The 14092-nt window shown below is 39.5% G+C and overlaps 1 protein-coding gene across 2 annotated transcripts in view; it reads right to left on the reverse strand.

Annotated features, from left to right (window-relative positions):
- Nucleotides 1–14092, reverse strand: part of GLRB (glycine receptor beta) — a 73875-nt gene that overhangs the window by 27814 nt on the left and 31969 nt on the right. For both annotated transcript variants that reach the window (XM_059721939.1, XM_059721938.1), the window contains exons 5-6: nucleotides 10461–10690; nucleotides 4962–5044 (exon numbers count right to left, since the gene is read on the reverse strand). In XM_059721939.1, coding sequence (XP_059577922.1) covers nucleotides 4962–5044; nucleotides 10461–10690 — 313 coding nt within the window. The remainder of the gene's footprint in view (nucleotides 1–4961; nucleotides 5045–10460; nucleotides 10691–14092) is intronic.

Raw genomic sequence — 14092 nt, forward strand, 5'->3', positions numbered from 1 at the left:
AATTGCTTGGCTAAATCTGGGCCTTTACTGAGTACAAAAGGGGGCACAGAACTAACATTCTGATTTGGTAGCCATACACCTAATTTGCATTTATTTTGTACAGATTTAAAGCCCTGATTTAGGAAAATCCTCCATTCAGGAAAATACTTGGGCCTAAATTATACAAAAGTAAATGTGGTTTCAGTGCTTAAATGCTTTCTGGAAAATAGATTGATTTAAACACATATTTAAATGTTTGCCTAAATCATGGCCTATCCAATTCCACAAGGTGCAAGGTGATGTAGTAAACATGATACGTTATTAACTAAAGATGTTTTCATTTTCATGATTTTACAAAATGTGATTTCTGTATGGCCTGTATTCATTAAAAATGAAATTAATATAGTTAATGAATGACAAATGGCAGTACAGGTAAGAGACATGAAAAAAGTATGTTTAGAATGCAGTTAAATGCTCTAAAATGTGTCTTTTAAAAATACTTATGGTGCTGTCCTATTCAGGAGGTGAGAATTACTCAGGTGTATTTCACATTAAAAAAATAGCTGTGATTTAATTAAGCTAAAACATTAATACAGCTCTCGGACTTTTAAAAAGGTAGTAATGTTTTTGTGAAAGCTCAAACTTCTCTAAATTTCCCACCTCCAAATGTGTGTTATAAAAGTTATGAAAGTAAGCTTTGATGCATCACTAATAAATCACTCTTATAATTTTTCAATGTCAATGAAAAACCAGAAGTGGAGAGATTGACTGTCCAAAAGACAAAGAGATACATGTAGGGTTTGTAACAATAAATATAGTTGTGGGGAACTAGTCAATAAAATGTAGTATAGGCAGCATAGCATGAGTTATAAAAGGTATTTTTATAAGGGATGAGAAATTAGTGGAGGAATGACAGATAAAGCGCACTGTTCCTGGTAGCTGATGGTGCTAAGGAAAAGATCAACTTTCAACATAAAATGGGGACAGAGAATTGAAAAAATACCTGAAGTGTCAAAGCAGAGGAAAAAGAAGGGAATACAGAGGCCATTATGGGCATGATCAGGAAGGATCAATGGATGCAACGTAAGTGGATGAGACACACGATACTGGGCAAGATGGACATACGGTCTGACCCAGTAAATGGCAATTCTTCATTCTTAAAGGCTTTTCAAGAGCATGGAAATATGTATGAGTGAGATTACAGCAGGCTTAGTAGACTGTAGTTTGGCTAGGATAGCTCCAAGAGGCTGAGAAGGGCAATATGGTAATCAAGGTGTGCAATTACTTAATCACAAAAAAAAAAAAAATTTCATGTGTATGCTGAGAAAGTGACAGATTATGTTGTAGAGGTGATAAGTAAGTCAGACAAGCACAAAACTGTAATAAGAGAAATGGAAATTCTAGGGTCAGAGATAAAAGTTAATTGCCCTACAAAGTACATGGTTAAGTGAATGATAAGAAAAATAAGGGGGGTAGCAGGCATTCACTTAATGGTGCACCGCGATCTGATGTGCGATCCCATTAGTCATACCTCCTGCATGGCAGGAGGATATCCTTTTGACAGATGGAACAATTGTTGGGATCAGGGATCAGATCCCAATCATGCTACTAGCAGCAAGGAGCCCAAGGCATGGGTTTACAAGTGCTGGGTGGGGGCAGTCAATAAGCTCCCCCACCTGGCACCTGCAAATAAATAAACTCCCTGCTGGGATCCCCAAGCCTCTACTTGATCCTGGAGTCCTGGTGAATGGCTAAATCTGGGTGTGCAGCTGAGCTGTACATGCAGTTTTTAGACCTCCCTGATGCACAAGGATTAGGGAGTCTCTCCGCAATACAGGGTCTCCATGCATCAGAATGTCTGAAGTACTTTGCCTTTAAAGTGCAGCCCTCCTTTGGGGCTGCGGAGAACAGCAGGAAATACTGCCAGGAATGAGAGTCACTAAGTTCCCAGTGGGGAGGACCCCTTGTAACCCAGTTCCTGACAACCCATTTAAGCATCAGGACTGGGGCTGTCCCAGTCTTGATGATAACCGCTACCCCTATGTTGATGCTGACACGTGGTGTTGGCTGCTCCTGAGGCAACTGCAGCAGAGAGCAAAGCAGAGCATGCAGCAGCAGACATCTCTGCCCCGCACACAGTTGGGGGGCACATACCCCCCAGGTCAGCCGGGGCCCCGCTCACCCCAGTCCCTGCTCCTGGCTGTGCCCCACTCCCTCCCTCACCATGGGGATCTCAATCTTCCCCTTGCATGGCATTGAGGGAGGGAGTAGGGCTGGGGCTGGGGATCAAGACCCCTACAGTGGAGGAGGGAGTGGGGCAAGGGCGAATCATTCACCCATACCCCTGCCCCACTCCTTCCTGCACTATGGGTATTGTCCCCCAATCCAGCCCAGCCAGGGCCCCATTCACTGTGAATGGGGCCCCAGCCAGGCTTGGTCGAGAGACGATTGGAGTCCGGCGGCTCATCCAGGGGCGCAGAGGGCGGAGGCGAGGGTGGTTCCCACCACTGCATGCACCACAGGGGAGCCAAGGGAGGGGCACATGCCCCCCTCCCCTCTGATCTCTGTGCAGGGCAAGGGTAGGCTGGGCTCTGCTCCCTTCCTCCACGCTTTGCTGCCACTGCTTCAAAAGCAGCACATTTGATGAGCTTTAGCTAAAGCACCCCCACTGCTATTTTGAAGTGTGGGGACACTGAATACATGAGACACCGAGGTTGCTGGAGTGTGCTAAGTAACATGCTCCAGCAGAATCAATTAATCAAGTCTGCTCCAATGTGCTGTAATTACAGCACATCGAGGCAAATATTCCACACATCTACAGGTACCCTAAGGTGCCACACCTTTTCTTATCTTCTGTTTGACTTCGGACTAACATGACTAACCACCTCACAGGCTTCAAAGTGAGAGCTGTGATTAAATTGTGAAATGGCAAATGAGAAAAGTGAGATAAAGAAAAATGCTTAGGAAAAGTAGGTAGAGTGGTTTAGAACCTAAGGCACAAGAACCACTAGAGACAAAAGAACAGTAGGTAAAGATATAAAAGCAAAACCAGATGAGAAAGGACTCAGATCTATTTATCACTTTGGCCATTCAAATAAAGGATATTGGCATTGGTGTTATATATGGCCCTCAGAGCATATAGCACAAAAGAACTAAATGCAGCAAAGAAGAAAAGGTTACTGAACATTCTGACATGAGTAATTTCTGTGGCATAAGGTCAGTTGGAAAAAAATAAAAATTGAGGTGTGTAGTAACATAGTTGGTATTATTAAAGAAGCTGATTTTCTCCTGTACTTTATAAGATGAGCCTAACTTCTGCTTATAGCAGAAACAGTTGACAGTACTGGGACAAGGATGGATTTCATATAAATTCTGAGTGCAGTGTTAACCACTACACAAACTAAATGATGATGGAAATATAGAGACATAAAGCTGAAGACTTGGTGACTTATATAAGCTGAGGCACAAACACAGGAACTGTCACACCATATCAAAGCAACAGTCAATCAAGTTCACTATCTTCTCTCTAATAGTTGCTGGACCAGATACTTCAGAGAAAGATACATGACATTTTAAGTTGACAGTTATCAAATAACCTAGCCATAGAAGAAGTTTCTCCTGTTACTTTCAGTCATATTTTAGCTAATTCAATCACACACGAGGAGTTATGTTCCTTCTAATTACAGTAAAATCTTATCTAATGTATCTATGGCTATGTCATTTATTCATAGAAATATCTAATTCTTCCCTGAATCTCCATGTATCCTTTACCTCAATGATACCAAGTGAAAATAAATGCCAAAGGCTAATTATATTTAAGTAAAAAATATGACCTACTATCCATTCTAAATTTTCTGCCTTGCAGCTTCAATAACTACTCCTTTTTCCTTGTATTTCAAAGAAGGATAAATAGGACTATTCAATTTACTACCTTTGACCTATTACATATTCTATCATTCCTCTCTTTTTTTAAACTAAGCAAAGGGAATCTTTCTAGTTTCTCTTCATTTTAAAGCCTTTTTGGACATCCCATATTATCTATTACTTGTACCAGCCTCAAAATCCCATGTATTGCCATAAGGGGGCTGAGAACTGAGAAGAGAAACTAAGGAGCCAGATGGATGAAGTGATTTGATCATGTGGAAAGGTAAGCAAAGAGTTCCTGTAACTTTGACAACTGCTGAATGATAAAAAAGTATCATAAAATGTCAGAGAAAGAATGGCAAGAAAGGACTTCAACAGATGCAGATCTTTTTAGTGTATCATTGTTCTGTTTTAGTAAACCACATCCCATTTTGGTGCCTTTAACCACAGGTTATGAAAGCCTGCATAGCTGTTCTAGTGCATATTTGTTGGGACATCAGAACCCCACAAAGCTAAAATGTAGCATGGAGTTCATCATTCCCATATTCTGCTAATGTTTCTGACATGCATGCATGTGTCTGAGGTCAGGATTATGACCTAACTATATACAGTTTGGAAAACAAATCCAAAAATCTTCCAGCAAAGGCACCTTAATAAGTTTACTAACAAAAAAATCAAGAAAATAAACACATAGGCAAATCTAAGATTGAGCCCAGGGTCAATAAACCCTATAAAACATCATTGAAATCTGGTGTAAGAAGGTAGAAATCTATTTACTTTAATTGATTACACTTAACTATACCAGTGTTGAACTGAGCCCCAAACTAGCCAAGGGAATTACTGATTCCAAGGAATATTCATACCCATTTCTTTCCCAATCCACCATAAATGGCTTCAGCTACCGTTATGTTTGGTAGCAACACCTAGTAATAATGGTTCCATAACCAAACAGTTTTTACAGAAAAGATGCACCAATTTATATTTGCAGCAATCAACTAATATGAATTTTAAAAACTCATTACAAAATGGCAACATTAACAATATAATATAGATAATTTGTTTGATTTCCAGACAAGTCTAGAAGGTAGTTATTTTTAGACATAGACTGATTTACATACAGCTTTCCAATTGCATCTTGCAACGCTGTGTATCCATAGGAAACAAGGTCAAGTCCAAAGGGCATGACAGAGTTACAGATAACCTGAAAGAGTAAAAATGATGCTTACAAACCATTTCAGCTGCAAGTAATAGAAGTACAATAAGGCAGAAAAAACATATGTTTTGGTTTTAACTTTAAAATTATTAAAATATGACAATTTCAATGAGTAAGAACTTTATTTTTAGACATATTGTAAAGTACAGAAAGTCTCAAATTGTCAGCAGGGTTTAATTTCAATTATTTATGACAGGGATGCCAAGTGTATCTGGCCTTGTGGACTGAATGAATAAAATGGGGCTGGTATGAACGCTGAACTGGACCCACAGACCAGCCCCACATTCCAGATGCATTATGTGTTCTGCAGTAGCTGGGGTGGGTGCCATATGTGGCCCAGTCCTGCTGTGGCCACTCCAGCATTGTGCTGCCGGGCCCCAAAACAACTGTTGTGTGGTTGTACTACACAGCCCTGGAGCAGCCACCATGGGCATCATGGCCCTAGAGTGGCATGCAATGGCTCTAGGGCTATGCTACACACAATGGCTGCTCCACTGCTCTAGATTGTGACCTGGAGGCATCACTACATGCAGCACACAGGGCTATCCAGCGTGCCCCGCATGCTGCTTGTGCATTGCTCTGAGACCAGGGGTCAGATGGTAAGGCTCTATGGACTAGATCCAACCTGGGGGCCATAAATTTGACACCCATGATTGCTGACAGTACTGATCTGTGGGTTAACAAGTGTAAGGTACAGCAGTATATTTTTTTAGACAATGATTCTGCGTAACATGTGATCAAACTGCAGTATATATCCCGATAAACCTTTACTAGTGCCAAATTTTGTATGGTTTATAAATATTAAGGATCAGTAAGGCTTCAATTGAAAGTAACATTTTAGAAAGAAAATGCTTTCCCTACTAGTTAGGGGGTGACAAAATTTTTAAGACAAAATGGCTTCCATTAGAAAATGCTTATTTATTGAAACTGAGACGGTGCACAGAGAAGGGTCAGTTTTCAGAAATCCTGACATGAAAAATGTTTCAAAAAAAGTTTTGAAAGTGTTGAAACGTTCCATTTGACACTTTCAAATTATTTTTATTTCCAGTTCAAAGTGACTTTTCATTTTGAAATTTGAGTTTATACATAGCACAATTAAAAACATCTGAAGTCAAAATTGAAATCTGATTTCAAAATTATCTTAATTAAAGCATTGATTGACCTATTTTTTTTCCCTACAACTCATTGGTTCATAAAAGCCCCTGGCATTGTGGTATCTTATTTGGATTTTGGAAGGGAAAATTTTCAAAGTCTAAAACTCACATAGCCTGGGGAAACTATTTTCTGCTCAATTCTAGTCTAGAAGTACAGCGGCCATCTCAACCTAAAACTGATTTCAAGTAGAGGCTGGTAAAACAGTGCTATACGGAGTGCTAGTGATCCTCCAATTTCATTACTTCTTTCCTGTTTTGTATGCTGGCAATGGAGCCTATCCCACTACTCCAGCTGCAACAGTGAGGGGTCTGGATAGGTCACCTACTAAGGTGATGAGAAGAGGATATTGTTCCTGTTTTTGTTTGGCAGATGGTTATTTTGGACTTTTTTCCAGTCTCACTGTGACATAGTTTGCTGGATCTTATATTACCATATTAGTCATGTAGCATATGCACCTTTTCCCCAAAACTTAGCTTGCTAAAATTGGCATGTGTGTCTTAAATGGGAAAGCTGAGTTTTGTCCTGGAATAGAAGCACCTCACTTTGATTCCTGTTATCCCTGGCAGCAGCAGTGGCATTTCAGTCAGGCAGCTGAGGGAGTAAATTCACTTAATGGCTCATTGTTCTTCACTCCACTCTCCTTTTGAATATTCTTGATTTTCAACTAGTCAAGCTAGCATTACTTTGGCAATTTTTCTGTCTGTTAGCTGGTCCTGGTCTGTCTTTTCCTATTTAAACTGGAAAGTGTTTTTAGTTCTTTTCAAAATCATAGATCTACCCACAGAGATCAGTCTCCAGCAGCAGCTAGGGTTTCAGCTTTTGGTTAATCAGGAAAGGGAGTGTGAAGAAGTTTCAGATTAGGCACTGTCTCTTCTCTATGTTGACATAACTCCAGAAAAATATTTTTTCTTCACTCTCCGTTCCCCAAAACAAGATATGTGTCTTATTTGGGGGGGAGGGGGGGTGGTATGTAAGAAAATAAGATATGGCAGGGCCCAAAGTCTAGAAGAGACTTTTTTCTATATAAAACAATTGATAAACTTCTGCATGGATTTTTACTTATCACCTGGCATGCTATCTGGCAAAAGTCTAGGTTAGGGTTTAAATATACATTCCTCATAACTTAGGTGTGTTCTGGTGTGGCTGGTAGGTTAAAGCAGCTTCTTGTAACCCAGGGGGTTATTTGGGCACGAGTCTCACCCAAGTTGCTGGAAAATGGCATGGCATTCTTCTGTGTCTGCAACAGCATATGATTCCCCTTATCTCCTAAGCTGAGAAAGCTTATCTCCTAAGCTGAGGAATGGGCTGCACTTCCAGTTTCCAGCCATGAATCCTATTAGTTTCAAGAGCATGTGTGGCATCTTGCCGTCATATCTGCTCTCATGTTTGTAGAACTTGGAACTATTGGCTGCTGGCTGAAATCTACCCTGAGACATCTTAGTGGGGACCTTCACATTTAAATGTATCATGGCACATGTGTTTTATGAAGTCTATGTCCACATCAATATTTTCCAATTCATATTTGACTATGAACATAAGTACTCATAAACTTCTGGGAAATGGAACCAAACATCTGGAAATCATTATGATTTACCACTTCAGTTAAAAGCAATTCTCTTCTAAACATCTAGATCCTGTAATCTATGATACACTTTTATTTTCATGAACCATGTTTGTTTACAGTATATTGGGCATCCTTTAGCAATAAAGTCAATCCATAAATAAAAACTTCCACTGCTTTTGACTCCAGTGAAGAAATCTGTACTTAATATTCCACTGATCTTAAGCAATAATATTTCCTACTACATTTACACTCTGCGTAACAGTCTTATATGTGCAATTTCTGAATATTCTTCCCCCAAGTCACAGTAACTGCTGGCAGCTATAAATCACTTTTTCATTCATTTATGGGGCATCTAAAAACTATATAATTTCCTCTGAAGGTTCCTAAGTTAGATATTTTATCAATTTCACTATGCTTTTGTGAATCTACTCAATTATCCCACTATGATTGTTATTCATTTTGTGTGGCATGCCACGGAGCAAGATCCCCAAGGGTGGCCGTGATACCCCTGGTGGCTCTGTAACCATGCAAGCTCTGTCCTGAGGGTGCCTTCTTATCTCACCTGTCACAACTTTGATAGAAAAATAACTCAGGAGGCTGCCCATGAGCCTTTGCTTACTCCTGGTTTGCTGAACCTTATTCAAGCTCTCTGATCTGTAGGCCCTTTGCCAGGCCTCTCTTCAGTATGGTACTGCGCAAGGCACCTCAGGCCTTATGGCCAATTACGTGGTTCCAGCCACCCCTTTACTATGCTCCATGCCTCATGGGTGTTACATTGCTGTTATGCTCTGTTGGGACCTTGGCTTACTCGGACTCCACCCCTTTGATACAGCTAGGCCTTCTAGCCTAGGTCTACTGTGTTGGTCCTGGCTTTGAGGCACTAGCCCACAAAGTCCTCTTATTACTGGGCCCCTGGCCCTTGTAGCTCATGCCCCTCTGGCACTGGGCTCTCCAGCCCCTTGCAGCCCATGCCCATCTGGAATAAGCTCTCCATAGCTCTCTTGCTGTGCCCTCCCTGGTGCTGGGTTTTCCACAGCCCCTGAGACTGCACCCCTCTGGTGCTGGAGATCTACACAATCATGTGCCTCAATGAGGCCTCCTCCCCCCTATTAGCCTCTTCCCAGTCTACCAGTTCAAACAATAACACATACCTAAGCCCCTGGGCTACAACATAACATTAATAATAAAGGCAGCACTCTGCCCTTTTACGAGGGCCAACTCCCACACTTAAAATATCAGACCCCTTTATCTCTGGGCACCTTATGAGCCCCTAGAGTCTTACTGCATTTGCAGGTAGCAAAGCAGGCAGCCAGATGCACTGGACCACTCTCTTGTGCAGGAGCTCCTTCTCCTGGCAGTTGCCAAAGAGACAGTGACCCCCAGCCAGCCTCAGCCCTGAATTTGTGTGTGTCCTGGGCTCTGTCTCGTTCCAGTCAGCTGACCATCTGCAGGTGCCAGCTAATTACCTTGTTAGCCTGTTACTCAGGCAACCTGCAGCTGTGGGGCTCTGTGTAGCCTGCCAGGCTCCTTTGCTAAGCTGTTTCTACTCTTAAAGGCACAGGCACTCCTTGGTGCCCTGTGACAAGCAATATTTTATCTACTTTTGATAACTTACAGGCTACGTATAGCCAATCTGAATCAATTCAATCTTCACAGGTTAGTCTAAGCTACATAGATTGAACCAATAAGCAAATGAACAGACATTCACTTTTGATTCCAGAAATGCAGCCACATGTCTGCAGTGGCCCAGGTCAGAAGCCAGGGGGTGCTAGAGCACTCTTCCCTGTTTGGCTGGAGCAGACAGTTTGGGCAAGGCTAGCCTGCTCACCCTGCAAGGACAGGTTTGTGGGGGAGGTGGAAAGCATCCTGGGATTCTGGGGATCTGGGAGTTAACTTGAATCTGGAGGGGATCTGGGGCAGAAGTTCAATAAATGTATTTAATCTAAATCAGTTAGGCCTGACACTACATCCATCCAGGTTGATCTTAAACTGGTAACAGCCATTTTGAAAGCAGTTTATATGCACTAAACTTCTGTTGTGTTACAGATTTGAACCAGCTTCCAGTTTCTTATACTGGTTTATGTGTAATTTCCATCTCTAATGATCTAATGCAAATATATGCTTTAAAGACCTTGATATTAGTAAAAATATCATTATGCTTTAGAATCTATGGTTTTATGAGAATTTTCTCTGAATCATTTATTTACAATTTATTTAATATCAGCTATAAATATGATCATGCAAATTATAATGTTGGGGTAACGTTGTAGTTGTGACGAACCAGGAAAAAGATGAGAGGCAAAGATTTTTGTGGGTGATAGCATTTATTGGGCCAACTGTATAGTTGGGAGGGACACATGAGCTTTCAGGTACCACTGTCCCCTTCCTCATGTGTCTGAGAAAAAAGTAGATGCAACAGAGCTAAATAGCAGCTAGAACAAAGGCTTATAAAACACTCCATATATAAATTAAAACTGGTAATAAGAGATATTATCAGGTTACTGACAAGCAAGTTGGTTCAATAAAAGATATCACTCACAAAAATCCGTGTCTCTCACATGTAAATTATACATATTACTAAGCATTAAAGTTATATGCATCTCATATGAATCTATTTATTCAGGAAGATGATATCCTTATCTGTTGAAAAAAGATAAGTATTTATAATTAAAAATAACACGATACCTCATGCTGACTAGGACATCTCCATCCCGAAATATAAAAAGAAGAATATTTTCTTGAGTGACATCATGGAAGTTGGCATTCTTTTCATTTGCAAAGAAGAGATCTGGTTTCCAGAGACATTTAAACATTGTGGGATCCACTGTTAAAGTATCAGAACCCCTCCAGTCATTGGGCAGTTTAAGTCTGGGGTCATTCCACTTCTGTCTTAGGAAGATATTAACTCGGTAATCCTGAAGAGAAGAATTTGTAAATGTCCATTAGTCTGGCATAAAAACTCAGGGGAAATATCATAAGGAATCCTAAATCAAGAAACAGCTATTTAGATTTCTTGCTTTTACAATGATAGTTCTTCAGATGACACCAATGAAATCATTCTTGAATTTAAAATAAATTGTTAGTGTGTTATATAATGGTCTTTTTTCTCAACTAGCCACATTAAAATTAAAACAATGTGGGCCAAAATCCACTCTCATTTTTGTATCCCTGGATATCAGTGTATTTACCACAGTAAATGAGGAAGATGTTTTTATAATTTTATAATACTGAGTTAATTCAGGCATCAGTAAATTATGCCATGTGTATTTTATATGTGTATTCACTTCCTATGACTTGACAAACATTAACCACAATACATTCTCCAGTTAGCTACGGTATGTTAACAATGTGGCATTACACTGTCAAATCAAAGAACAGAGCAGAAAGAATACCCTTACAAAATAACAGATTCTAAACAACAACCCAAAGAAATATGAAACAGGTTTCTAGATTTTGAAGGAATGTTGTTACATACATTCCTCAAGTAACTTACAGCAGCCTTAGGGCTTATAATGGACCTCTCCGGACAGCTTTGGTCTCTGAGGATTACACATAGGATCTTGTAAAATCAGTGAAACCCAATGCCCACAATTTAAAAAAGAATGTGTCTCCGAGGGTCCAGGATCAACAACCTTTCTCTGACCAAAATCCAAATGAAATCACCAGGAGTTTTGCCCAGAGAGGGAATTAGGCACAGAGGGAAGCAAATGTTGCCTTCAGGGACTGCAGTAGCATGTGTCTGAGAGCACAAATGATAGCCACATGCGTTGTAGCCTCAGTGAGGGCTGTGTGCACCCAAGAGTAAAATCTGACCCAGAACGTCAGTTGGGATTTTTAGCCTTACCTCTTAGCTTTGCTGCCTTTTCATTTAGGTTTAAAAGAGACCATAATTGTTATTTACATACTGAGTGGGTTACCAAAAGAGAAAAAGAGATGCCTTACTGTTTAAAAAAAGAAAAAAAGAAAAAAACTCTTTATTTAGGATAACTTCTGCCTCTGGGCTTCCTATCATAGGCTATCTTTTTATGTTTGTATACTAGACAATAAACACTGGGATTCATTTTTGACAGTGAAAGAACTGCCAGCATTTTACAAATAATAATAATCTGTTATGGATGAACTGTCAGTTAATAGGGATATTCTTGGCATATTTTTCTCCTTCAGTGTGCCAAACTGATTTAATAAAGAACTTTTACTGTACTAGTTACTGTCTTCCTGTCTTCCTGTAAAGCACTCTTCTGTTACTATAGCTTAAGTACTCCTCAAAATTGTTATATTTATGATCAAAGGTGTGTCTATTTTGTACAATGTAGTAAGATGTAAACATACCCACCCTACCTTTATCATAGGCATTAGAGTACATCTACAAGTTCATTAATGCGCTTTTGGTACTGTGCATTAAATTTAGTACCTCCATTGTGAAGTACTAGAAAAAGGCATGTTAGGATATTTTTAATGTGTATTAGTGAAAAAGCACAGTTTTTTGTGATGCTTTAATGCTCATTAAAATAGGCTAAAGCCTATGTGTAGATGCACCCAGTGGCAGTAAACCCATGTTGGTACAGAGTTCTGATTAAGTAAACATGTCAATCAATAAATATTGCCTTCTTGTCCTGGATTTAGATTTCTGTCCAGCAACTTCCAATGACACTTGGAATGTGTCTGAACTGCACAATGCAGAACAGTATAGCAATGTTCAAGTTATTTCTACATGAGCTAACTCAGGTACCAGCAGCAATATATGACCTGTAACTACACTGCTGCTGGTACCTGAGTTAGCTCATGTAGAAATAATTTGAACATTTCTATATTGTTCTGCATTATGCAGTTCAGACACATTCCAAGTGTCATTGGAAGTTGCTGGACAGAAATCTAAATCCAGGACAAGAAGGCAATATTTATTGATTGACATGTTTACTTAATAAATACAGTCCCTTTGAAAAAGTTTTACCACCAGAGATATGCTGCTTTTTGACAATCTGTTCTTGGAGAAAAGAATGCAAGGTATTATTTGCTTTGACGGTAAGGCCCACTTTCAACAGGGTAAATGTGCCTTCAAAAATGGCAATTCATGGCTGGCCCTTTTTACTGTTGGAACAGTAAAAGCAGTCAGAGCATTTGAGTGTGTTCAGTCACTATTTCTATCTCAGAATGCATCTGTAAAATTATACATATAATTATGGCTCTGTTTACTTTTTGTATTATAAAATTCCCATCCCATATGGACTTATTTTCTCAGTGGAAATTACTTAATCGCTTTTAAACCACTTGTGATAAATACTACTCATTGTTCATTCTCACTAGCATACCATTATTCATTACACTGAAAATGAATCTCCTCCAAAAATCCACCATCCCAATTACCAGCCTTGATAAGCTATTTTACTTTGTGGTAAAGGCAAAGTTCCAAAACTTGGATTAAAGTTATGCAGTCAGAATCAAGGTACATGTGTAAGTCATTGCAGGATGAGAGGTTAGGTATTAAATACACAAAACACAGAATGCATTAGTGAACTCTGAACAACGGGTTTCTTCCTGTATTGTTTTGTAATTTTCTACTTCATAATTATGACAAACTTATTCTTTGAAGGCATCAAGCAGCGAATTCTTAGGAAACATTTTCAGGGCTTGATCCTGTCTCCATTTAAATCAATGGAAAAACTCCCCACCTAAATAAATACAAAATATTGGTTGGAGAACCTAGGCTAGGGAAGCCAGCCTGTATCTCAGGATTGTGTACAAAATAGAAAAGGAAAAAAAGAAAAGGCCATGACATAAGATCAGGCTCAGTATAAGCAACAGTATAAAAATGTTTCTATTTTAGTAGATGATGAATTATTGTAGCATCTGGTAGCAGCATAATCAAAGATACATCAGCATTTCTAGCATAATTTATTTTGGGAGGAGTTTAACTAGTCACTTAAATTTGGGCAATGAAACGTAACCTCCAGTACTCCCATTATATTTAGGCAATGTAGGTGGGGAGAAGAGAGTGCATAATATACATTTTGCCTTTTCACACAATACTTATAAGCCTGTTTAGAAGAGAATAAAATTACATTTTCCCCTTGTTGATTTCAATGTATTTAGCCACCTCTTCATTGTAAAGAGGAAAATAATAACTACTTATTAACATTTAAGATGGGAGGAACTGGACATTTTTTCTACTAATTTACATTGGATTTTATATTCCTATGAAACACAGGCAGGCAGAAGTGTTAGAGAGCATCTATTTCTATAAAACATTTGAAGTATAAGCTTCTGAACAGTGACTATATGGCCAGACCCAGGTACAGGCTGCGACACATGATACAGAC

This window comes from Alligator mississippiensis, chromosome 2 (genome assembly GCF_030867095.1).
Source record: "Alligator mississippiensis isolate rAllMis1 chromosome 2, rAllMis1, whole genome shotgun sequence".
Classification (NCBI taxonomy): domain Eukaryota; kingdom Metazoa; phylum Chordata; order Crocodylia; family Alligatoridae; genus Alligator; species Alligator mississippiensis.